Source organism: Hibiscus syriacus, unplaced genomic scaffold, assembly GCF_006381635.1.
Source record: "Hibiscus syriacus cultivar Baekdansim isolate YM2019G1 unplaced genomic scaffold, ASM638163v2 tig00112225_pilon, whole genome shotgun sequence".
In the NCBI taxonomy this organism is placed as follows: domain Eukaryota; kingdom Viridiplantae; phylum Streptophyta; class Magnoliopsida; order Malvales; family Malvaceae; genus Hibiscus; species Hibiscus syriacus.
The window spans coordinates 279,702-306,079 of NW_024063273.1; the positions used below are offsets into that span (position 1 = coordinate 279,702).

Consider the following 26,378-nt stretch of genomic DNA (forward strand, 5'->3'; position numbering starts at 1 on the left):
GCTGATCTCCTCGAAATCAATGGCGCATCGTGTCAAAAACTTACTTGTTGTTCTTTGAATCATTTCTGCAAATATTGTTGATCAAAAATCATTTCGGCAAATGAAAACAACATAAAAATGTTTCTCTTCGATCTAGATTTTGATATTTGAAGGCCATTTTTTTCAGTATTTAACCGTTTATTTAATTTTATTCATCAAATCCCAGTGCCTGGGAATAAAATTGAAGAAACCGGGATGGAGCAACGGAGATTCCATCATCTTCTGCAAGGTTTTGCGTTACTGATTTTGATAGGGGAATGCCAAGCGAGATTCGTGGTGGAAAAGAACAGCTTGACGGTGACGTCGCCGGAGAAGATTAAAGGAACCCGCGACAGTGCGATCGGGAACTTTGGGGTACCTCAATACGGCGGGAGCATGGCCGGTGCCGTGGTTTACCCCAAGGAAAACAAAAAGGCCTGTAAGAGCTTTGATGAGTTGGGGATTTCGTTCAAATCCAAACCCGGTTCTCTTCCTACCTTTGTTTTGATCGATCGTGGAGGTAAATCATTTCGCTTTCTAATCACGAAATTAGCCTAAGCTATAATATCTGTTGTAGGGTTGACTGCCGATGATCTTTTGCGTTTTTTTTTTGGCTAATTTTATTTGTTTGAGGTTTTTTTTAATATTATATTTAGTGTTTACTTTGTCGGCTTTGGTTGATTCAAGGTTTTTCTTTTTAGGGAAAATAATAATAATTAAACGTTAGATTAGGACATGAGTTTTAATTAATTTACTGTTATTCATTTGGATTGATGTGACATATAATAAAATTCTTTCGTTCATTTGAACAAGTTTAGGTTTATCAGTTCCCACAGCTTTTGAGTTTGTTGTTTGTTTGATTAATAATTGTTTATATATTGTTAGTTTTAGCCTGATTAGGTCGTCTGGTAGGACGTCTTTTTCTCTTTTTATCCTAGTCGTTTTCTGAAATTTGAGGTTGCTCTCCCCCTCCTATTTTCCACATTACTTCATAGGTATCACCTTTATGGGTTACTATAAAAGTAAATATGTTTCTCCACCTCTTCATTTTTCTTGTAACACTCCACATACTCATATTTGAAGGAGCACCGAGGTATAGGACGGACATAAAATTTTACATTGAAGTGAAATTTTAAATTTTTAAAAGTGTATAAACTTATAAACTTTTAGAGGGTGAAAATAAATCATCTATAGAAAATATAAAAGAAAATGTAAAATATAATATCATTTGAAAATTTTAAGGGACCATTACCTCTACCCTCTCTCCTTCTATCCATCCCTGTTGTAGTATGACTTTTATAGATCTTCCAAATACATGAAAAAGCAAAAAAAAACTTGATCATGTCTATGCCATGCATGCTTGTATTTCACATCCGAGTCCGAGTGGCATAGATTTAGATTTTAGTGTATCATTTGCGTTTGATTGGTTCTCAAACAGATGTCTTATAACAATAATAAGGGTAAATTATAAATTTCATCATTCAACTTTACTCTCTCTCTTATTTTATTTACTGAACTTTAAAAGTTTTTAATTTTCTCACTGAACATAATACATTTAATTTTTTGGTTAATGTACTTTACTCTTTATCATATTTTGGTAACTCTACCGTTAAATAGTTAACTGGCATTAAAAACGACGTCATTTAAAAAAATTAAAATTTTAATCAAAATGTCGTCATTTTGCATCTATATAACTGTAAGTTTTAACACAATTAACTATTTAACGGCTGAATAGCAAAAAAAACCAATGTAATAAGTTTTAACACAATTAACTATTTAACTATTTGGTACGTTCAAGAACATTTAAGAGTTTACTCTTGCCTATATATGGACATCAGTTGTTGCCAAGGTTGTAAAATTTGTTTATTGTTCTCAACTAAGTTATGGTCTTGCATGTAGTTCTCGATTTCCCGCCCTTAAACCAAGTCTGCATTTGTTTAGTACCTTAATTTCTCGTTATTTTTCCAGATTGCTTCTTTGCTTTAAAGGTTTGGAATGTACAGAGTGCTGGTGCTTCTGCAGTGCTGGTTGCGGATGATATCGAAGAACCATTAATAACGATGGACACACCGGAAGAGTATCGTTCATCGGCGAAATACATCGAGAACATAACAATTCCATCTGCCCTCATCGAGAAAACTTTCGGTGACACTCTAAAGGAAGCGATCAGTGGTGGGGATATGGTCAATGTTAATCTCGACTGGCGAGAGGCTGTCCCGCACCCTGATGACCGTGTCGAGTACGAGTTATGGACAAACAGCAACGATGAATGTGGAGTTAAATGTGATATACTGATGGGATTTGTGAAGGATTTCAAGGGTGCTGCTCAGGTACTCGAAAAAGGCGGCTATACTCGATTCACTCCCCATTATATAACTTGGTATTGCCCTCAAGCTTTTTCCCTAAGCCGACAGTGCAAATCTCAATGCATCAACCATGGAAGATATTGCGCACCAGATCCCGAACAAGATTTTAGCAGGGGTTATGACGGAAAAGATGTCGTTACGGAGAACTTAAGGCAACTCTGTGTTTTCAGAGTGGCAAACGAGTCCCATAGGCCTTGGGTGTGGTGGGACTACGTGACAGACTTTCTAATACGATGCCCCATGAAGGCCAAAAAATATAACAAGGAATGTGCAGATGGCGTTATCAAATCTCTTGGTAAACATTTGTTTAAAAGAATCCCTTATTTCACTTAAAATTCCCACTGATTGATGATGTTCTTTTGTAATCCATTCAGGGCTTGATGGTAAAAAGATTGAGACGTGTATGGGAGATCCCGATGCTGATAGAGATAATCCTGTTCTGAAAGAAGAACAAGATGCGCAAGTAACACTCTCTCAAGCTTATGTTTTATACTACTAACTTGCTATGGATTTGTTGTCATATTTGACATTTTGAACCTGTTAATCATGAACATTTTCATAGGTGGGGAAAGGATCTAGAGGTGATGTTACGATATTGCCTACACTCGTTGTGAACGATCACCAGTATCGAGGTTCGTATAATCGTATTCATGCCTGTGTGCCTAGATAAAATTTTAGGTGCTTTCCTTTCCTTACATTTGTGCACGCAGGGAAGCTGGCCAAAAGTGCTGTTTTGAAGGCCATCTGTGCTGGCTTTGAGGAGACTACTGAACCGGCCATTTGTCTAACCGGTGGTGAGTTTTTCGTTGTTACATTTCACTCTTTATATTTCTTGATTAACCAAGGGTTGGGCTGTTAGAAGTGACAGTTAAGAGTTCAACTTACTGTCCAGTTGTTATTCGAAACATGAGTGACAGAGGTTACTTCTTTTGCAGATTTGGAAACGAACGAATGCTTGGAGAACAATGGTGGTTGTTGGCAAGATAAAGCAGCGAATCTTACAGCCTGCAGGGTAGGAATTAAAACATTTTTGATGAAGTTCCTCTACATGCTTGTGACACCATGAACTTATATAACTATATTGATTTTCTTCTTAGGATACGTTTCGAGGAAGAGTATGCGAATGCCCTTTGGTGAATGATGTGCAATTCAAAGGAGATGGTTACAGTCACTGTGAACGTGAGAAATGGGATTCTATTATTGATCATTGTATTTGCATGGACAAAGTTTTTTACTTCAAAGTTGATTTTTAGAGTTTTTTATGATACAGGCATAATAGGATGCAATGGCATTATAGGATGCAATGGCATTATAGGATTCATGTACTCCATGTTCTTCTTCTAACTTTTCATTTTTCTTTAAGTACCTATTAGGCTATTATATCCGACACCCATGTCGGACACATATTTGGTCATGGGTATGAGGATACGGCCCATGTCACACACGTATCCATGTTTGATATTTACACTCGAGTCTGAATAACATAGCATAGCACACATCCTATTCCACATTGTGAGAAAAGCTTGATTTGCTTCATACGACATGTGTCTCGGTTTGAGGCCCCACATTGACTATTATGTGTTTGAGAAAGGATGTCGTACCAGTATACGATATGTATCCGAACATGGATATGGAGATATGATCATAAAAGTACTCTCTAAGTACATGACAATTTGGGGAGGGAGAAGTGAACAACGCCTTGTTCGACACTCACAATCTAGTCCGAGTAACATAGATTTGTTTTTCACCTGAATTCTGTTTCTTCTTGCCATTCAGCTGGTGGGCCTGGAAGGTGCAAGATTAATAACGGAGGTTGTTGGCACGAGTCACAGCATGGAATTGCATACTCTGCTTGTTTGGTTAGTAGCACTTTGTTTTTTTTTTTCCTGGTTATTCTTCCTTGTGAAAACAACTTTATGTTCTGATCAATGCTCTGAACAGGATAGAGGAGATGTTAAATGCAAGTGTCCTCAAGGGTTTAAAGGTGACGGTGTCAATAGTTGCCTAGGTGAGCCTTGGTCCCCCCCAATCTTCCCTTTAAATACTTTTTAGTTCCGTACCAGTTTCAAAATTAGAAAAATTAGGCCTTGAACCCTTGATTTTCAATCTCCCTTTCTACTTTGTACTAAGCTCTGCGAGTTTATTACATGTCTCCACTCTGACACTTTCACCCGAGTCTGAGTAACATGAGAATGCTATATCAGTATTATATTTCTGCCTTATCCATCATGCAGATGTTGATGAATGCAAGGAGAAGCAAGCCTGCCAGTGTCCTGAATGTAGCTGCAAAAATACATGGGGAAGTTACGAATGCACTTGCAGTGGAGATCTTCTTTATATCAGGGATCATGATACCTGCATAAGTGAGTTGGCCGATCTGGGATTTGCATCTTGAACCTATTTTTGTTGGAATACACGACTTATCACGAGTGTCTTGATTATCAACTCCTTGTTCTGTCTCAGGTAAGAGCCGTTCCGAAGTAAGATCAGCATGGGCTGCTATGTGGGTCATTTTGATCGGCTTGGCAATGGCTGGTGGCGGCGCTTATCTTGTTTACAAATATCGATTAAGGGTAAGTTAATGCATTAAATTATAAAATAAGCCTGCAATATGAAGTCTGGACTGCATATTGGTTGGCTAAGAAAGCGACTTTTCTAACTGAATCCTTGACGGGAAGGCTTGGTTTCGATCAAAATGCATGGAATCGAGTGGCTTGATCAGCAAGCCACACTATGGGATTCTTTTGCCTAATGCATGCTTGTTCTTTATGCAGTCATACATGGATTCCGAAATCAGAGCTATAATGGCACAGTACATGCCTCTGGACGGTCAATCGGAAGTTCCGAGCCGTGTAAGCAACGACAATCATGCATGAAGAAGAAAACTCCAATGTTTTTCACGGAGTTGAGACCATTCAGGTTTTACATGGTCCTTGTTATGCTCTCATTCAATTAAATTTCGAGCATCGGTGTAATTGATGCGATAAAATGTATCAGACAAACGAAATCCGGAATAGAAGTAGCTATTTGTTCATTATAAACACCATAATCTTGCTGGAAAAAAAAAGGTCGAGATCATGGGTAAATCTTAATGATCCCACTATAGCATCTAAGAAATTGTCTCCTTTCTTTACAGATCCTAGTTATGTTATGTGTTTTAATTGTTTATTTAAATATTAATTAAAGATGCATGATGTTAGAATAAATTTGTTTATGAAAAAAATTCAACAAATAATATATTAAAATTGTTTATCGAAAGACAAATATTATAATCAATTCAACATACTGCAAATGACAGTATATATATGATTAAGAGGTGTAACTGAATATTGTAACACATGTATTTTGTGTATGTGCATTTTTCTATAACTAGAGAGGGCATGATTGGAATCCAGACAAGAAAAATATCAACACCACTTAATCAGATTATGAAATTATCGACTTTAGTGTTTCTTTTAGTAAATTATAAGGTAAACTATGTATTTAGTACCTAAACTATCAACTTTAGTCCATTTTAATACCTAAACTTCCAATTTTTTCAAAATCATACATAATGTTAGTTTTTATTTCATTTTGATATCTACTGTTAAAAACTTAACGCATTTAGTACATAAACTATCTAGCTAAGTCAGGAATTGGTTAGTGAGTGAGGAGGTTGTTGTTATGAGTAGTGGTTATGGTGTATTATTTTGGTTATGGTTCTATGTTAGGTTAATTTATGTATTGTTTGGAATATTATGTAATTATGGGTTATTAATAAATTTAGGCACTCTTTTCCTCCTTCCGCTATTTGTCTCTTTACAAGAGGCAACTATGAGGGAGGTTTTTAATGAGGCCTTCTATTCCTATAAAAAAAAAACTAAACTTTAAGTATGGTTTTGAAAAATTTGAAAGTTTAGGTACTAAACACATAATCTACCCTAAATTGGGGAAATTATACATGCATAAATACAATATAAATGATTAAATATATATATATATATATGTTTTGGTAAAACGTCAAGTTACAAATATATATGTATGTATAAACATACAAGCATGCATGCATAATTAAACATATATGGTAGTCTACAAAGTCATTCATTTCAAAGTAATTTGTAATCAAATAAAAGGGAAAAGAAATGTAAATGCATTCAGGTAGTATCTTTACAAAGTCATTCATTTCAATTCCAATAAAAAAAAAGGAAAGCTCAAAAAATGGCCATTAAAAGCTATAGAGTATAACATTCAGTCTCAACTTCACTGAATTGACAATTTTCCTCTGTATTCACACCAAATAGAAAATAGTTTGAAAAGATGGGACTAATGGGAAATAGATACCTCTTCGATTTATTGCTGCCGTTGAAGCGAAAAAGCAAGGGCAGAGCAGAGAGGAAGGCAAGTACAGCAGCAATGACAGGAGAGCTTTAATTAGTTACTACTGGCTCCTCGTCGACAAGTCCCTCATCCAGAGACCTTTGTGCAATTCTGTAATATAGAATACCCATAGTTGCCATGCAGGCCCTGCGTAACATCATAATTCATACACAGTGTGATTAAAAAAAACATATATTCTAAGTGTTCACTATTTTCGAATACATGTGTTTTAAATCTAAAGTTGCTACAAAAACACTGGCAGTCTATGATCCATCATTTGATTTTCGAGACAAGATGAGCAAAACTGATACAAGTTAGTTTTCAAGTGAAAGAACCCACAAACCCAAATATCGGTACCAAACAAAAGACTATTTTCACGATTTTCGGAGATCTTTTCACTTATTATTCCAATCTCTCCCTCTTAATCGGTATCTCATAAGCAAAGATGCATGCGTAAGAACAAAGAGAAATGCATAGTAATAAAGAAATGGGAAGATGCCCGCACAAGAAAGAAAAGTGCATACTTACATGATTGCCATGACAAGAAGGATTTTTCTTGGATCCATCCGCGTTGCCCTTTGACGCTTTGCCCGACCTTCAGAGCCATCATCTGCATCTTTACGCGGAGGTGCAGTAACCGGTAGAGTCGGTAATGCACTTGACCAGAAGGGAATCAATGCTCTGAGAAACTTATGACGTAGTGGACCTACAACAATATATTATAAAAACAATAATATGAATATGAATTTGAGGTCATAGCATAAAATAAAATACGATGTAAGGTCACGGTCACAGCACGAGCAAAATGGAAATTCTAGTAAATTAGAGAGCAAAATGACATCATGAATAAAGGCTTTTTTAACTTACCTCTTCTATAGTACTTTTTACAGTTTCCATCTTCATCATCGGCATAATATGAGCTTTCTGCATTTTGTTTATCAACATGAACTGTACTCTTACGAGTTGTAGCCACAGGCTGGGTCACATAACAACATAGAACAACACACCCAATATAAGAAGACAAAATACCCAGGTACGAGAATTGACACACTCAAGCAGGCAAACCAAAATATGACTCGAACAACTTAGTTCACACCCAACAATTAACAAAAATAGAACTTACAGCAACAGGACTAGAGGTTTTCAAGTAATTCTCAGCTGAACTAGGACCATCTATCTCCGTTATTTCGGTAACCGTAAGTTTAGAAGGTGCTCTAACAGCTGAGTATCCTTCATCTTTTGACACAGCAGGTGATGAATTCCCACCATGTCCCCTTCCTCCAGTAGAGTTTATATTTATCAGTGGGTCTGAAGCAAATGCAGGTGGAGGATGATTTCCGAACAAATTCTTCTCCATGCCGGTCTGCACATTAGCAATTTACGTTGTATACAGTTTATTTATGCAGATATGAAAAATAACAGAACTAAATTTATATTCATTTCAACCTAGAATGAAAACTGCAATATAAAGCAGCAACAGAGCATGTTAAATCTCCAATCAATCCAAATCACTTTTTCCGTTGGAGCACTTCTTAAGGATAACATTTAGATGTTAATTTCAGAGGTAATTGATGACCTTCAGCATTTAGAAGTATCAAATGATTCAGTGGCCACCCCACAAGCTGGGATCTTCAACATTCTAGTGACTGGAATTTGAGTTTTATAAGCTTGAAATAACTTTGGAATGAGATTTAAGAAACTATTTCATAGTTCAATATTTTTAGTGGATAAGGAAAGAAAAGGTTTGGCTATTGGCTTCTATAGCCTACATTTTACATTAGTTTTCATTGGGAGCAGCTGATTGTGCTGATCAATACATTTGACAGGAAAATTTTCTTATGGCATCAATTTCGGAGACCTCTACCAGGTTAACAGTTAAATCCCTGAACTTTCGGGTCAACCTCACTGAAGACCAAAATAAAGCTTGACAAGAACGTGCTCAAAAGCATAACAACTTTATTACGATTTACAAGTAGCAAGCGGCAAGGGTATGACTACAGAAGCACCAATGGGCAATATGATAACAAAAACGTCAAAAGAAAATGATATCTGAAGTTCATTTTACATTTAGTAGCAGTTTTTTGAAACAGAAGAAATCAAGCGTGAAGTCACCTGCATAATAGCCTCCTTCAGCAGTGAATGAAGACGTGATGCTGAATCTTTAACACTCTTGGGAGGCCATATCTGGGCAGGAAACCATTGAAATAAATGAGGCAAGACAAAGAACAAATACTGAAAGAAGTTATAACCAAGACCATCTAAATAATAGCTAGAATATAAGCATATCAATCAGTTAACAAATCGAGGAATGCCACAAGAAATCTACAGTCTTGAGTCCTTATTCCTTACGTAACAGATAATCAGGATTCTTCTCACATATGAGATAATACCATTTACATTTTGTTCCATTATTAACATCAACCTCTGCTTCCATTATGCCATGGAAAATTTTCAAATAAATATAGTGAAAATATCAGAAAAATGCTAATCAGCAAGGTGTTACTCCACCGACTACTCATATGACTAGTTCCAAAAGCAGAAGCAAGCAGCATCACAATAGTTTTTATCACTGTTAACCATCAGTTATCCATCAATGTTTTCAAGCATAAACACATTTAGCATCTAGATGCTTCCAACTACTTAAAAGGTTCAAGAATAGTGTCATCATTAATTTTGCGAACTCATATTTATCAGTTGGAACAATACTAAATATAAGCATGTTGCTAGGAAACAGCTGATTGACGGTGATTAGAAAACTTACAGATGTAGAACATGAAGGACAAGTATAACCAGCAGGTGCAGTGTGCAGAGGAAAGCTTTTGATATGTGAAATCAAGCAATTTGTGTGGAGGACATCTAGAGAAGCAAAAATATACAATAAGATTAAACATCGCAAGTCAAACTTGCTTTCTGCAATCCCCCCCTCCCCGACAAAAATAAAATAAAAATAAAACTAGAGGCGGTATCCACATCAGCATAAACACATACCTAAGCAACCCAACCGAGTAGTTTCAGAGCCAGCCCCCTCCTCAAGTACAGCTTGGCATTTGCAACACTTGGGAGGCCAGTTATACTCTCCATCTATTACCCATTCTGAGTAAGTACGAATCTAGAGCAAAGTGGAAAGAAAAATACATTGTAAGCTACAAAGCATCATTCTATACAATACTCAATTTGAAATTGTCTTATAATAATGTTAAATATACAGAGCAGAAATGGGCATATTCACATTACACAAAAGCTTTTTTCGTGATATTGCATATAACTTAGAAAATTGCACGTAGAGATTACCATAAAGTAAATATAATTTTATTAACTAATCAAACATATACCAAGATATATGGTTGCAGAAAGGTTGTGCATCAACCAAAATTCAGTTAATGACCCAGAGTTTGTTTCTACAAGGAGTTCAACTCTGCAAAAAAGCCCCCAACAGAAACTGCCACCCCTACTTTTCCAGGTAAAAATAGGATTATTATCATTTTCACTCCCTTGTTTTCTCATAGTCGCTGAAGCACAGCCAATTTGGTGCAAAATGAACAACATGTTATCACTTACCACGCATATTTGGTGTTCAGGAAAACAGATGCATTCTCCACAGACAGGGACCTTGTGCACGAAACAATATAACTTTGTCGCCTGAAACACCGAAAGGACAAACGGATATTTACATAATGAGATATTTGCAAACCTAGATCTCAACCAAATAACATCAGCTTTAAATTTTATCCTATGCAACACAAGTTAGTAAATTCATAACATAACAAGCTACAAAGATCAACAATGTTCCCCTCTGTTCGTTTCATTCATTGAAGTAATCAAATTCACCATTTCCAAGTAATAAACTCCAAAATTTAGGAAAAAAAGATCTTAAAGTCCTAAATTCTATAGATGAAAAACAAAGATATCTTATATCTTGATTTCAACCAAGCATCAGCTCTAAACTTTATCCTAGACCAATACATACTGGAAACTTAATACCAACAAGCTACATTCCACCTAACCCTCTGAATATCAAGGTCAACATCCCTATATGTTCGATTTGAAGAGTCCTAAATTCTTTAAGATGATGAACAAAAATTTCGGTAGATCTAAAACCTCCAGCGATGTAATATAATTTCCATCACATAATTCTCAAAAAAAAAAAAGCAAATTCATATCATAACGTAACAATCAACATTCCACTTGAACCTATAAACATAAAGGTTAGTATCCCCCTGTTCGATTCATTCATTTCAAATTCTCATTTCCAATTAATAAGTCATACAATTAAGAAAACGAAGATCTGAAGCAAAACGCTAAATTCTTTAAGATGATAGGAAAAAAATTCTGATAGATCTAAAACTTCCAGTGATGAATTATTAATTCCAACACATATTTCTCAAGAAAAAGAAATCATAATAACAATAATAAAAATCACCAGCAAGAAGTATAAATCTTCAACGCTAATAGTAGCAAACAGTTTCTTCAAGTGATCAAAGATTTGATACAGATTGATTAAAGAAATAATACCTTGCGGCATTTGCAGACCACCATTGCATAGAGAAGCTATAAGACACGGGATTGAATTACCTGATAAATTCGATTCCGTAACAGATTTTAGAAATGAATTAAGGTGGAAATTAGCTAGGGTTTAAGATGAAGCATAAGAATAAGTCAAAGAAGAAAGAAAGAAAACAGAGAAAGAAAGATCTGAATTGAAATGAATAAGGCAAATTTGATTTTATACACTGAAACTTTGATTAGCTTATGAATCTTTTGGGAACGATAACTTACATCGAATCTCCGTTTTCACATTTTCTGTTATAAATATTTTTTAGGTCGAATTAAATTATTAGTCCGTATATTATATATAAATTATTTATTTGAGGTAAAAAAGTACAGGTGGCGTTTGGTTCGCTAGAATGTTTCTGAGAAAATTAGAATCTGTGAAGGAATTAGAATCTGTCAGGAATTAGAATCCAATTCTATATTCTGCTTGGTTGGCAGAAAATGGAATTGAAATCTAATTTCATATTCTGTTTGGTTAGTAGACATGTCAGATCAATTTGATTTTAATAATATAAAATTACAGAATTACCTTTTTTTTTGCTTTTTTTGTTTATTTTACAATTTACATGTAGTAATATATTATAAAAAATTAAAAAATATTAAATTTTCATTTTATTGATTGATTATTCATTTTAATAAATTGTAAAAATCATGATAATAAACATCATAAGTTAAAATCATCTCAATCAAAATATGTTAATAAGTTACCAAAAGATAGAGCAATATTTAGATATATTCTAATCGGAGTATGTTAATTAGTTAAAAAAAATATACCAAAAACTATTTTTATTCAATATATGAATTAGAAACCCGACCCGACACGACACGAAATAATAATAAAATTATTATTTTTCAATAAAAACATTGACTTAATTGAAAAAAAATATATAGAGAGGGGTATTATTGTAGTTATTCCTAAATATATAAGGTAAAATTATATATTTTTTCAGGTCGGGTCTGGTTTTTTCACCCTAAACCGAACCCGACCCGAATATCACATTTAAAAAAACCCGACCCGACTCGACCCGAATATCACACTTAAAAAACCCGACCCGAACAAAATAAAGTTTCACCCGACCCGACCCGACCCGAAATAATAAAAAAATATTTTTATTCAATAAAGACAGTGACTTAATTGAAAAAAATTATATATAGAGGGGTATTATTGTAATTATTCATAAATATATAAGATAAAATTATATATATTTTCGGGTCGGGTATTTTTCACCCTAAACCTGAACTCGACCCGACCCGAATATCACACTTAAAAAAACCGACCCGACCCGACCAAAATAAAGTTTCACCCGACCCGATATATGAATTAGAAACCCGACCCGACCCGAAATAATAAAAAATATTTTTATTCAATATATAAATAAGTTACCAAAAGATTAATGAGGGTAGTATGGTCAAATTTCAATTCCATCAATTCTTGGATAAATTACACTTTCCCTCATTTGATGGAAAGTTGAAATCATGAGAGATTCCAATTTCCTTTGAAAACTTGAACCAAACATGGGAAAGTGGTGGAATTGGATTTCAATTCCCACTAATTCTAAAGGATTCATGCCAACCAAACGCCACCAAAGTCTTTGTACTTAAAAAAACAATACGACACTCTATTTTTTTTACACCTAATGTGACCCTCTAAATTAGGAAAAAATTCAATGTGATCTTTTGACGAACGTTTTTCGTTGTTAACCAACTGCTTCGTTATTTTGTGTTGATATGATATCTTATTTTTTTTCTCTCAACCTGATCCTCCAACTCAAGAAAATAACTCAATCTGACCTTTTTATTTTTCTTCTATTTTGGTCACTAACCTTTAAAATTTTTCAATTTAATCACTCAACTTTTGAATTACTCATGTTTTAATCATCATGAATTATTTTATTAATATTAATGTATGATGTGACATCTTTTTCAACCAAAGTTTTTTTTCCTTCCATTAATGAACTCATATTGAACTTGTAAAAAAAATTGAAAAAATCGGGATGAGCTACTTGATCGGATAATGAAAGAATAAAGAAATATTTGGTTGAAAAGGAAGAAAAATGAAATGAGATGATAGAGGAGAGTGGAGATTTGGAAATATATAAAGTAGATAATCTTTTTTAAATTAATTATAATTTTGGGAATATTTTTTTATTTCAATATAATTTTAAAATTTTAATTTAATTAATATTATTTTAATCATATATTAATAAAATAATAATAATAATAAATGCCACATCATACATAAATATTAATAAAATAAATCATGATGATTAAAATAGGAGTAATTCAAAAGTTGAGTGATTAAATTGAAAACTTTTAAAGTTTAGTGACCAAAATAGAAGAGAAAAAAGGAGGGCCATATTGAGTTATTTTCTTGAGTTGGAGGGTCAGATTGAGAGAAAAAAATAGGATGTTGGCCTGCTTAACGTGCAACAACAGCACAAAATATCAGATTCGTTGTTCAACAACGGTAAACGATAGTCAAAGGACCACATTGAGTTTTTTTTTACTTGGAGGGTCACATTGGGTGTAAAAAAAGTAGAAGGCCACATCGATTTTTTTTTAAAAGTATGAGGGTCACAAGCTTGCATTTATTAAAATATATATTCTCTTTGCTTTTGTTATACATATGCTGTTTTTTTATGAAAAAAATTCAAGAATTATTTTGAAAAATTAGAATTCAAAAACCACACAAATCCAAACCGAATCAAGCCGCACTTAATTGGATAGGATCGGGTTTTTTTAGAAACATTCAAACCGATCCAAACCGCAAACATTTATACTTTCGGATCGAATGAATTTTTAGCCAAAAACCGATCTAAAACGACCGCGAACACCCCTACTTATTAATGCTTTCCCGGTGATTGGAAGAAGAGACTGGAATGCTTCGGCTGCTCCTAGTAGTGAACCAGACATGTCATTGTCGAAGACGGCCCATGCTTCAAATAACGCATATACATTCACCGATTATAACAAAATTTAGTCGACCGGATTTCATCTTTCTAACAAGCATGTAGTGAGAATTGCAGACAGGTAAATGATCAGAATCGAGGAAGAATCGAATTAGAACCGATTTTCCGTAGTTATGCTATTAGAATGTCCGACGTGAGTATGAGATATAAGTTTGTGACACGAATTACGTGCACTACTGATTCAATTACCTTCGAAACATTTAAGTTTTTGAATCTTACTTGTCCCTCAAGGATGGAAAACAGTTTCAATATTGGCCTTAGCAACGTCAACTTGATCGGTGACCGAATTCCGATGTTCCATTGCTCTAACCGATGCATTCCAACAATGCACTCCGATGATCCCATGTTCTAAACGATGCATTCTGACAATGCATTCCGATGATATTTCTGGAACAAAAGAGAGAATGTTCGACAAAAGAAAACTTAGAGCTGCCCCTTGCATCTAATGGGTGTAGAGATATGACTTTCCGAAAACTCCACATACCATGTCATATATGTATTTGTACCGCAACTAAAACAGAGTCCAAGTAACATGTGCTTTCATTATAAGTAATCACTATGAAGGCCCACAAATTGAGAGAAAAACAAACATCGGTGCTTCCGTTTCAGCAAGTGAACCTGGCATCTACCTTTGAATTCAACATAAGTGCATCAACATTATAATCCTCCCCTGTGAATCTCTACATTCCTTGCCATCTCTTGATTTTCTTTTTCTAATTTAAACTCATTTATTATCCTAATTTATCAGTTTTTAACATCGTATATTTGAATATTGTTGTATTCAAATGTTAAATTTGAATTCTTTTAAAATATTTTTATATAATCGAGAAAAAGATAGAATTCAAACCTTGCATAATGAGATACCAATGTCATGTAACCATTAAAACAATGGAATCACTGAGAAACGACCAAGTATTCTTCGTTAAACAACCACTTTAAGGTTCATACTAAATTAATCAAAACCCAAAACGTCAACTTAAGGTACCTTCAAACAAGAAAACATACTATCGATAGTTCATACTTCAACAAAGTCCTTCCTACTTCACACCAGACAAATTCTTCAGCGGTACTGCAAGATGAAAACCAAAAGGTTGATAAATTACTGGTATGAAAAGTCATAAAGATCAAGATAATATCAACCATCAGAGCATGTTTTCAAGGGCCTTGCAACTTAACTTCATACAACAAAAGCAAATTACTCTCTTTTCGAAAAGAGGCATTTTATTAGGCACACACACCTGATGCAATTGAGCACCACAAATATAAGCTTTCTTCAATTTCTTTCAGTTTTAGCTTCTTCATTAGCTATTTAGATGTACATTTACAATTAAGGGGATAATACCAACTTACCAAGCTCTGCACTTTTAATTGTTTAAGGATCCACCGATAAACACAGGACCGTAAGGAAATCATGGCTAACAAAACAAAATGAATATTTTCATGTTTAGTGGAAAAGTTTGACAAATTTTAGAGTTTATTATCATGGTTATATATTACATAGGGATACACCTAAAAAAGGTGCATATTGCGCCTTAATTCACACTCAAGCTAGCATTTCTTTTGAGCCTCGAGCTAGTAAAGGCAATATAATAGCTCCAACACCTTGAATGGATTATGCTCTTTTGCTCTTAAGTCTTAACAACACTGATAAGACGAGTAAATTGCAAGAGTATTAGTTTTACCTTGATGAATCCGATTTCCTTGGCATTGCTGCGGAAGCACTGTCTGCAGCACATGAGCCCATACTTCCTAATAATGGCGTGGGGGTTTCCACACACACGGCTATATAAGAAAACAAACAAATTCTAAGTCGTTGTTTACAAGAATCATAGCAGAATACTTCTACATGCTACACTAAAATTATACAAAATAACCTCAACTCAAGCAGATTCGCTGTCGTTAAAACTCTAAGACGCAAATAATAACATTCTAATTCGTTCGATGCAGGAACTGAAAATTTCCAACAAACTAAACTTCCATTGCATTCCTTCAACATATGTACGTGCCAAAAAAATTAAAGAGAAGTAATTACCAGGCGCGAGATCCAGGGCCGTAGGTTTTGGGGTGAGAGTTCCAGACGTTTGAGTGACCCATTGTCAATTAACAGCTCGTCGATCAATGCTCTGAGGGGCAAATGGAGGCTCGGCAGCTAATTAAAACCCTAGATTTGGCGGTGGAGTTCTGTTTATTCGGAAAGTTTGAGTATTTATATGGCGGACTCCAAGGTAATTGGATTGTAAATGACTCTTTTAAGGTCAAATTTTGAGCTTACTCCTAACTCTTTTATATTTTTAAAATTTGGGCCTTCAATTTATTTAATTTTTTAAACTAAACTTGGTGTGCTAAAGCATCTGTGTCCGTTTCCAAGGTGCAAGACCAGAGTGCAACTGAATTGCTTTCGCTTGGTACAGACCTTGTGATGTTGAATCCGTGGAAGATGGGGAAGAGGTCGAACAGGCGGCTGGAAGCCCTGGTGTTCAGAGTAAAACTCCTGTTACAGCTCCTCTTAGTATCTCCATAAATTTCGGTGGAGCTCGTAAAACACTTCCAAATGCTTTCTCGTATAGTAGTTACCACCCCGATATATTATTAGCAATGCACAATTTGTAACTGTTTTTTTAAGGATTTTAATTCTATGTTTAATAGAATTAAATTGTGCTTTTAAAATGACGATTTTACCCTCATTATTTAGTCTATAAATAGTGGGTAATTTAATTCATTTTGAGATATCCAAAACGCAATTGTTTGCCTTAGAAACACTCTCATAGAGTGTTCCCTTGAGTTGAGAGAAGAGTAATACCATCAAGTCCGTTCCATTTTTCGGGTGTACGAAATTTGGATAGTCATGTTAACATCGGGGGTTATTCATCTATTGTAGCGATTACAGGGATAAATTCGTTTATAAGACAGTAATTAATACCATAACACGATTAATCAGTTTTTTACATATATTATTTATTTAATATTTTTCAGTCAGTGCTAAGGCCTCATTTTGCGGCAGTTTATTTTTCCAACTGACCTGTCAAACTAAAAGTGAGCTACAGGATACGAGATCATTACAAAGCCATCTGCAGAAGAAGTTACAGACGGAAGGAATAAGTTTTTCACTGGATTGTGTTAACCTACTGAATAATGGCTTGGATGCATATATGAAAGATTGCTCGAGTTCCCTGTAAGACTGGCAGCAGGGTTAAGGTCTCGAATGTTACCTCAGAATTACCTGCAACAATCAGAAAGATCTTTTTACATATCAATGCAGACTTTTCTGCTGCAATGGAGATGAATCCACAGGTACTCGGAGAAGATTGGCCTATGCAGCTTGAGAAAATTGGTCTCAGCTCTTTGGAAGATTGAGGAGAACCTGGTTAATACATAAACCAGCAATATAGCAGCTTAGGAAATGATCATTTGTGACTTAAATGTTTAGAATGAAAAATATATATGGGAGGATTTTCGGACTGAAATCCCATTTTTTAGAGAAGCTTTACCTAGAATTTATGGGGTGGCGATTAAAAAGGTTGGTAAGGTGGGTGAATTTAGATCCAAAATCAATGAAAAATGGGTACGATTGAAGTTAGAAGAGTTTTATTCGAGTGGGAGCTCGGCATATGGGACGACTTCATGAAAACGATAAACAAAGCGGCCAAGGGAGTCTCGAGTAGTTCTGATGTTTGATTTGTCTGCTCTGTCAAACTGAATCGTCTCTGCCCTGTATTCACTAGTGGCTCTCTGTGGCTAGGGATTGACATTTGACTTCGGTGGTTTAATTCATATAAATATTCATTTTTGACTCAAAAATACTTTATTTTAGTACTGATTTTTTTTAATTTTTCTCAAAACTTGGCATAAATTTTGAACCGGATATTAAAATGAAACAAAAACTAAAGTTTAGATATTATTTTGAAAAAACTGAAAGTTTAAGTACTAAAATGGAAAAAAACTTATAGTTTAAATACTACTTGTATAATTTATCCTTTACTATTATGAAAAGTGTATTTCAATAAAATATTTTTGAGTCAAAATGAATATTTATTTCAACTAAACCACTTATTTGAGTTTATTGTATTGTTAATTAAGGTAACAATCAAACATATATAAACCCTTACGAAGTAGACAAATGTAGGGATAAATATTAAATTTGATGGATTTTGACCCTAAATCTATAAGATCAATTTTTTTTAAAGAAAAATTGAAATATAGTCAGTTCAAGTTTATATTTAGGGTGAAAAATATTCAATATAATCTAATATAGAAATAACAGTATAATTAATTTTAATATATTTATGTATAATTACTATAATACTTCTCTATCTATATTTTTTTATTAGATCCTTATTTTATTTAATAGAAATAAATATATAAACGAACGAAATCAGCAGATTTACTCGCTAAAGCAATGATGAAGAGACTGATGGTGGTCAAAGCTTGATGGTGGTCAAAGCTTGATAGTGAATAGAAACCAACACTTGATTTTTTTGTATAACGATAAAATTTTAAAATTTTAAGGAATAAAAATATATTATCAATACAAAATATAAAAAAAAATATTCTGAATATTAATAGTTAACGAAATGTAAAGAAAACTGGACAAATATGTGATATTCAACAAGTTTAGAGAATAATACAAACACAAATGTAAAGCAAACAAGTGAGGAAATGATATAAGTTGGCAAATACAAGTCTTTTCATGTCCCTTAAAGAGATACAAAAAGCACAAAGGAAAACACATGAAGAAGAGTATTTAGACTTATTCAGTATCAAGGAAATGAAAACAACAAACTTAATTACAAACGAAAACAAGTGGAAACTATGAAAAAGATAGTGAAAGAATGGGGATCTAGCATTGGAAGCCAGTAGGAACATTCCTTGAGCAAACGTTGAGAAGCAAGCTAAGGGAGATTGGGATATTAAGGTTGATGCCTAGTATGTTAGCTCTGATAGCGGTGCAAAGGCAGACGGCGGCTTCAAGGTCGACGAGGCCTTGGAGAAGGGCACAACATGGCTGCACCGGGGGTGAACCGACAGTAACATTAACCAAGTTAAGCACATTCGCGCACACACCTAACTTAAGGGCATCCCTGGGGCATCTGCCTAGTGCAGATGGAGTGGGGGTTGGATTCGGGTTAGTGGAATGGCAGGAGTTGCAAGCACTGCCTAGGGAAAAAAGAGGATGTTGAGTGCCAAAAAGAGGGCCATGGAAGGTGATCTTGTTGATGCCATGCTGATCTCTCAAAACCCTACGAGTTATAAGTGCTTGAGGATGTGAATTTTGGCGTGAAGGGAGAGGGTATTTATACTGTTTCAAGAGGGTTTAGGGTGGTGGTGGTGGTTGTTTTAATGTTAGGTTAAATCACTTTGATTTCTCATGGAAATTTGGGATGGCCGGTGAAGCTTGGATGCTTGTGATATTGAGGTAGAAAATAACACAATGCCATGTTCCTACTCTCCAATAGGATCAATTTGTGGATCTGTACGAACTATAGAGTTCAGATTCCATATTCTAACTAATAATAACAAACCCACTACTATATTTAAGTTTAGGGTAAGTTACAAATTTGGTAATTGAACTTTTCTCTCTCTCCTATTTCACTCACCGTACTTTAAATCTTTTCAATATCCTCACTGGACTTAATATATGTTAAATAGTTAACGGCGTTAAAATGGGTAGTTATATAAATACAAAACGACATCATTTTTGGTGATTTTTTTATTATTTTAAAATGGCGTCATTTTTAAAGCCGTTAACAATTTAACAGCAGAGTGATCAAAATAGGAGACATAGTAAAGTTTAATGACAAACAAAACTCAATATATCAAGTTCAGTGTGAAAATTGAAAACTATTAAAGTTCAGTGAGCAAAATAAGAGAAAAGGTAAAGTTCAACAATGAAATTTGTAATTTACCCTTAAGTTTATAAATATAATTACAGCTGCGTTACAATAATATATATATTCCAATAATTATAATTCTAAATAACAAATATAGATTTTTTTTTTACAAATATAAGATAGAATCCACAAATGTTATTACGTATAACTGAACTTAAACCTAAATAATTAAAACATCGTTAGGTTAGATAATAATATTATTAAATTGGTTTAATCATTTACCTAAAATAAATATCTCCACTATTTCACGTTCTTCCGCAATAGGAGGATACATAGTTCCAATTTAGACTGCTAAGCAAAGACAAAATGGATTAGAGATTCAAAATTCACATCATTAATTATCGTATGAATAATGGAAAAATAATTTTGAAGGTAGATATAAATATATTAATCATTTCACATCATTAATATAAATATATTAACAATATAAAATTTTTATATTAACATAAACACAAATAATACTTTAAGATGGACATAATCAATAAAAAATAATTTAAAAATTCAAGATGAACACTTGTCCGTCTTATACCATACTTTCATCCGTCATTGGCCGAGATTTATGGATCGAAATATAATCAACACAAAAAGAAAATAAAAAAAAAGTAATTATATTTTAAAAGATAATATTATTAATAAATTGTTTTTTATTTACTTTAAACTCTAAATTTTAATTCCATAAAATAAATGTAGATATTTAATGCCTAGTTAGGGCTCCTTTTGTTAGATAATGGTATTATTAAATTCGTTTATACATTTACTTAAAATGAATACCCTCATTGTTCCACGTTCTTCCAAATTAGGAAGACAGTTATGACTTAGACTACGTAGCAAAGACAAAGTGGATTACAGATTCAAAACAATTATTTAGCTTGTCAAAACCTCTCATTCTTTGGTCATTATAATCTAAAGATTTATTGAGATTTGTGAAGGAAATATAACTAGGTAAACAAAGCATTTAGTACTTAATTTATTAGTTTTGATCTGTCTTAGTATCTAAATTTTTAATTTTTAAAAAATCATATATAACATTTAGTTTTCATTTCATTTTAATACCACATCGTTAAAAACTTAGCACGTTTAGTACTTAAACTATTAGTTTTTTGGTTCGTTTTAGTACCTAATTAAACTTTCAATCTTTTCAAAACTTAATGTTAAATTTTGAACGGTGTACTAAAATAAACAAATTTAACTAAAGTTTTAACCAACGGGTAATAAAATGAAACAAAAAGTAAATTTTAGGTATAATTTTAAAAAAATTAAAAGTTTAGGTAAAAAAACAAACCAAAACTGATAATTTAAGTACTAAATATGTAATTTACCCATATAATTAATACGAGATTAAAATTAATTTTATTAAGATAATGATATTTGACGTGTTTCAATCTTTCTAGTTTATCTTTATAATTGTAAACGATAAAATATTATTCCATTAAATTTATAATTTTTATATGGTTAAAACCACAAACCCTATTTACAATAAACAATAAGTTTTGCACCAAAAAAAGTTACAAATTAATGAATTATTAGCTTTTGTACAGAGATAAATTACAAACCGTCCCGTAAAAATTCTTAAGATGTACATCTTATTGGATTTTGTTGGCAAATTTGATGGTACACAACTCTTTTTATAAAATAAGGTATGGAATCTGAAGCATATGAGATGGTTGATTTTGTTGGTATATGGCTTGCTTTATATTCTATAGTATTATGGGGTGGTTGATAAGTGCTGCAAGCAAACCCTTAGTTGGAAAAGGCATTTTTAGGAGGAAACCTTGGCATGTTCCCAATGGAAACTATCTAGCTGGATTCGACTGGTGTGTCACGGGCGAGATTAGAACCTACCATTGCAATTAACAATTCCTAATCTCATGGGAATGTTTATAAATTTATTTCAATGTTAAATTGATCATTTTTAAATAGGGTAAAGTATACAAATGTTCCTACGACTATAGGATATTGTTTTATTGTGTCCCTCGACTGCTCGACCATTGAAAGTTACAAAATGTTCCTTTGATTATAGAGTATTGCCTTGTTAAATCACTAAACTATAAAAAATTATAAAATGGTCACCCGTCTATTCATTATGTTCCAAACTCGTCATTTTCTTTAAAAAATGACAGTATTCTGAGCTGAACATTAGTCTGCTGACTGTGATATGATAAAATATTATCCCAAAATCTCAAACGATTATCATATTTCAACCATCACATTAATGTCCAGCTTAGTCAGCTATCATTTACGGAAAATGACGAGTTTGGAACATAATAAATAGTCGGGTGATTATTTTTGTAACTTTTAATAGTCGAGAGACTTAACAAAATAGCATTCTATAGTTGAAGGACTATTTTGTAACTTTTAATGGTCAATTGATTTAATAAAACAACACCTTATAGTTGGAGGGTCATTTGTAGTTTACCCTTTTTAAATATTAATATAAACAAAGGAAAAAACTCTTTAGCTATATTCCCTTTTTGACATTTGTGATTCCACAAGAAGACCAAAGAAAATACACTACAACAAAACCGTGTTTCAGTGGTGTTTTTTTAAGTTCTTTAGCGACATTTTTAAGCGCCGCTAAAAGCACTTACGGCGATAGGAAAAACGTCGCAAGAAGCGCCGACCATACCAAGGCCGCTAAAGTTAGCGGCGTTTGAGAACAAAAAATGCCACAATAGGTCAAGATCTATAGCGGCATTTTTGGAACAAACGCCGCAAAAGGTCAAGCTCTATAGCGGCGTTTTTGGAACAAACGTCGCAGAAGGTCAGATTTATAGCGGCGTTTTTTAGAACAAACACCGCAAATGTCAGATCTATAGCGGCGTTTTAAGAACAAACGTCGTAAAAGGTCATATCTATAGCAGCGTTTTTGGAACAAACGCCGCTAATTACCATTCATTAGCTTAGATTAATTGATTTTGCATATTTCATTTCTACTCGACATCACCTAAATTTAATATCATGTAGCTTTATCTAATTAACAACAACTGTACATTTTAATTAAGACACAAGTTATGCAGAAAAATACTTAACAACAAAATAAATTAAAATTTATAAACACTAAAATTAAATGTAATGTAGTTTGACATAGAAGGTCTAGAATGTAGTATTCATTGCTCTTTCATCGGGAAAGGAAGTAAAAAAACAATTTTCTTTGTTTGATGAAGCATCGTTAAGTTTTTCCTCCGTGTAAACTATATATGGAGAAGCTCTTCATCATTTTCACCAAATAAATCCCCTAGCTCCGGTTCACCAAAAATACTCCTTGCGTGCTTCACTTGAAACAGATAACGACCTTCCACCTACAATATGAAACTTGATTGGAGGTGGCTTGGGAACTGAATCAAACATTAAACAAAATAAAATTAAAGTAAAAGAAAGAAGTGTTTACTTGGAGTAACAGTATAGGCAACATCATCTTCATCGAGGATAGATAATGCTTTTGCAATTGAAGATTCTTTCAACGTCACAGATCTCCCCAATCCGGTTCTAAACAAGGGGTATTTATCCACTACTCTATCATCGTTCTCAATAAGCTTCGTATATCCTGCGGATCTATGAAATTTTAGAGAACAAAATAAAAATATAGTTGCGGAAAGATTCAGAGATTATTGCCTTGAAGTAGGAGATTGGCCATGGAAGGGTATGGAGCAATATGAGTTCCTTTTGGGTCATCATCGGGTTTCGACGACAAAAATGCCACTAATGTACGTGATTTTGCGGCGTTTTAATTAAAAACGCCAATATTGTACAAGTTTATAACGGCGTTTTTACAAAAACGTCACTATATATCTGAGCTATTACGGCATTTTATACATAAACACCACTAAAGTACACGTTTTAGTGGTGTTTTTTTTTTGAAAACGCCGCTATATATTAGGATATTGTGACATTTTTACATAAATGACACTAAAATACGCGTTTTAGCGGTATTTTCACAAAAACGCCGCTATATATTCAGATATTGCGACGTTTTTTAATAAACGCCACTAAGGTACGCGTTTTTGCGGCGTTTTCACAAAAACACCACTATATATTCGGATAACGTGGCGTTTGTCCAAAAACGCCACTAAAAACAATTTTTTTGTAGTGATAATTGCAGTTAGGGATGATTTCTTGTTAGGGATGATTTCTTCTTTTACATTCAATTCATTGGTAATATATGATTTTTATATATTAGTTATTCAATAATTTTTCATTTTTGCCTTTACAAATTATAAATAATTTAATTTAAAAAAATTTATCACGTAACTTTTTAGCCTTACACATTTAAAATTATATTATAAGTTATCAATCCCTACTCCCAAATAAAAATTCATACTTGTATAAATTATATGTGTTATTACTTTGTCGTACAGTATAACATATAAATATCTCGAAAATTATCTCCGTCATTTTTTTAGGTAACCTATAAATTTCTATATAAATTCTAATTAGATCGTAAGTATATCCTGGACAACAGAGTAACTCATTTTAACAAAAAAAAAACATATAAATATCTAGACTGGTGTATCAAGGGCTACCATTGAATTAGCCCCATTAATTATTAAAAATCAACTCATTTTTCTGAATAAAAATCAACTCATTTTTTATGTTGACAACAAAATGATAGTAGCACCATAACGCTAAACATGTCTGTCTCAACAGAATGGAAGAACTTGATATCAACATATATAAAATAATCATATAAGAATAAGATTTTTTTATTACGTAAATATTGTAATAGCGTGAAGAAAAGGTTGGTTCTAACAGGCCCGTGACACGCCAGCCAAGTCCAATTAGAAAATAATTTTAAATTTATTGCATAATATATATATATATATCGAAAACTAATGTGAATGAATCTTTAGAAGATAATGGAAGAACATGAAGGTTTGGCAAGCTTAGTTACCCTCCTTGATTATTCTGTTTTGTCTTTACGTACCAAAAATGTTTTGTCTTCACATATAATTATTGGGATGGATAACATGTAGTAAGTACAAGATAGTATTTGTTCAAAGATAATTCTCAATCAATTGATATTAAACGTTCACACCTCATGTATTCCCGATACTCGAACCTAAGACTTTAAAGAATAAGAAAAATTACTGGGATGAAACAAATCTGTAAATCATATAGTTTATGCTAAGGAAGATCTGCAGATTGATCCTATAGGAGAAATTGGAACATGGCGATGTTCTATAATATATTTTCCACCTCACAATCACAAAGTTCCAAACTTCACCAGCCAGCTCAATATGATTATCCTTCCATTTGATTCATTAACCAAACATTATAATTTATAAAAACAACCCACCAAGCCTCTTGAAAACACTATAAAACCCCTTCTCCCTTCCCTTCATATTCCCCATCCTTAAACACTTGTACTTTTAGCTCTAAGCCAAGTAAGATTTTGGGAATATCAAAATGGCCTCAAAAAGATCAGCTTCCATGGCCCTCTTTTTGGCACTCAACATTCTCTTCTTTTCCCTTGGAAGTGCTTGCACCTCCTGCCCTTCCACCAACCCTAACCCTAATCCGAGGCCGAACCCCAACCCTACCCCAACTCCATCTGCAAGAGGCAGATGCCCCAGGGATGCCCTTAAATTAGGTGTCTGTGCCAATGTGCTTAACTTGGTCAATGTCGTAGTTGGTTCACCCCCGGTACAGCCATGCTGCGCCCTTCTCCAAGGCCTCGTCGACCTCGAAGCTGCGGTTTGCCTATGCACCGCACTCAGAGCAAACGTGTTGGGCCTCAACCTTAATATCCCAATTTCACTTAGCTTGCTTCTCAACGTTTGCGGAAGGAGTACTGGCTTCCAATGCTAAATTCTCAGTTTTCGGTATCTTCATCTTTGTCACGGTTTCCATAAATTTCAGTAAATCAGGGTATTCGATTGTTGCTATAATCTCCTACTGGGAAGTGATGTTGAATAAGTCTAATACTTTTCTTCAAGTGTCCTTGGAGATTTCTGTTGTATCTCTAAGGAACATGAAAAGACATTGTATTTAATTATGATCCTTCTTGTTTCTTTATCCATTTATCAATAAGATGCCTAAAGTTAGTTATATATATGGCCATGGATTTTATATTTTAGCAATAAACGAATCAACAACTCTTCATCAACTTCACCTCAATTCAGTGTGAATGTAGCTCAGCTGAATCGGAAGATTTAGGGTTTGTAATTAGCCTTAAGAACAGATAATTCAAACCCCTCTGAACCATTCTCGTGGTCTGAAATAACTGCAATTTG

General features: G+C 33.7%; 4 protein-coding genes and 1 pseudogene across 4 annotated transcripts; 2 read left to right on the forward strand and 3 right to left on the reverse strand.

Annotated features, from left to right (window-relative positions):
- The first annotated feature begins 201 nt into the window (after positions 1–201).
- Positions 202–5,355, forward strand: LOC120176038 (vacuolar-sorting receptor 3-like). The gene is made up of 12 exons (XM_039182554.1): positions 202–538; positions 1,987–2,679; positions 2,759–2,847; positions 2,947–3,016; positions 3,095–3,178; positions 3,320–3,396; positions 3,482–3,563; positions 4,161–4,243; positions 4,326–4,392; positions 4,619–4,747; positions 4,848–4,957; positions 5,159–5,355. The coding sequence occupies exons 1-12, from the start codon at positions 235–237 to the stop codon at positions 5,258–5,260; spliced, it is 1,890 nt and encodes a 629-aa protein (XP_039038485.1). The 5' UTR covers positions 202–234; the 3' UTR covers positions 5,261–5,355.
- Positions 5,356–6,608: 1,253 nt separating this feature from the next.
- LOC120176042 (zinc finger protein-like 1 homolog) lies at positions 6,609–11,428 on the reverse strand. Its single transcript, XM_039182557.1, has 9 exons — positions 11,253–11,428; positions 10,299–10,379; positions 9,729–9,849; positions 9,502–9,596; positions 8,853–8,924; positions 7,864–8,103; positions 7,608–7,716; positions 7,269–7,446; positions 6,609–6,887 (listed from the first exon to the last, which is right to left on the reverse strand). The coding sequence occupies exons 1-9, from the start codon at positions 11,274–11,276 to the stop codon at positions 6,791–6,793; spliced, it is 1,017 nt and encodes a 338-aa protein (XP_039038488.1). The 5' UTR covers positions 11,277–11,428; the 3' UTR covers positions 6,609–6,790.
- A 3,730-nt stretch (positions 11,429–15,158) lies between these two features.
- Positions 15,159–16,438, reverse strand: LOC120176021 (40S ribosomal protein S29-like). Its single transcript, XM_039182534.1, has 3 exons — positions 16,293–16,438; positions 15,943–16,042; positions 15,159–15,329 (listed from the first exon to the last, which is right to left on the reverse strand). Exons 1-3 carry the CDS (start codon positions 16,352–16,354, stop codon positions 15,321–15,323), a joined length of 171 nt encoding a protein of 56 aa, XP_039038465.1. The 5' UTR covers positions 16,355–16,438; the 3' UTR covers positions 15,159–15,320.
- Positions 16,439–18,916: 2,478 nt separating this feature from the next.
- Positions 18,917–19,495, reverse strand: LOC120175998 (annotated as a pseudogene).
- A 5,982-nt stretch (positions 19,496–25,477) lies between these two features.
- On the forward strand, positions 25,478–26,197 carry LOC120175994 (14 kDa proline-rich protein DC2.15-like). Its single transcript, XM_039182516.1, has one exon. The coding sequence runs from the start codon at positions 25,552–25,554 to the stop codon at positions 25,951–25,953; it is 402 nt and encodes a 133-aa protein (XP_039038447.1). The 5' UTR covers positions 25,478–25,551; the 3' UTR covers positions 25,954–26,197.
- The last annotated feature ends 181 nt before the right edge of the window (positions 26,198–26,378 follow it).

Coding starts and splice junctions, on each gene's coding strand:
- LOC120176038 (XM_039182554.1), top strand. CDS start 235: ATGGAGCAACGGAGATTCCATCATCTTCTGCAAGGTTTTGCGTTACTG. Junction 539..1,986: donor TGTTTTGATCGATCGTGGAG/GTAAATCATTTC, acceptor TTATTTTTCCAG/ATTGCTTCTTTGCTTTAAAG. Junction 3,017..3,094: donor GAACGATCACCAGTATCGAG/GTTCGTATAATC, acceptor TTGTGCACGCAG/GGAAGCTGGCCAAAAGTGCT.
- LOC120176042 (XM_039182557.1), bottom strand. CDS start 11,276: ATGGTGGTCTGCAAATGCCGCAAG. Junction 8,104..8,852: donor TGAAGGAGGCTATTATGCAG/GTGACTTCACGC, acceptor GCTAATGTGCAG/ACCGGCATGGAGAAGAATTT. Junction 6,888..7,268: donor CTTCTTGTCATGGCAATCAT/GTAAGTATGCAC, acceptor GATGTTACGCAG/GGCCTGCATGGCAACTATGG.
- LOC120176021 (XM_039182534.1), bottom strand. CDS start 16,354: ATGGGTCACTCAAACGTCTGGAACTCTCACCCCAAAACCTACGGCCCT. Junction 16,043..16,292: donor GGCCCTGGATCTCGCGCCTG/GTAATTACTTCT, acceptor TTTCTTATATAG/CCGTGTGTGTGGAAACCCCC.
- LOC120175994 (XM_039182516.1), top strand. CDS start 25,552: ATGGCCTCAAAAAGATCAGCTTCCATGGCCCTCTTTTTGGCACTCAAC.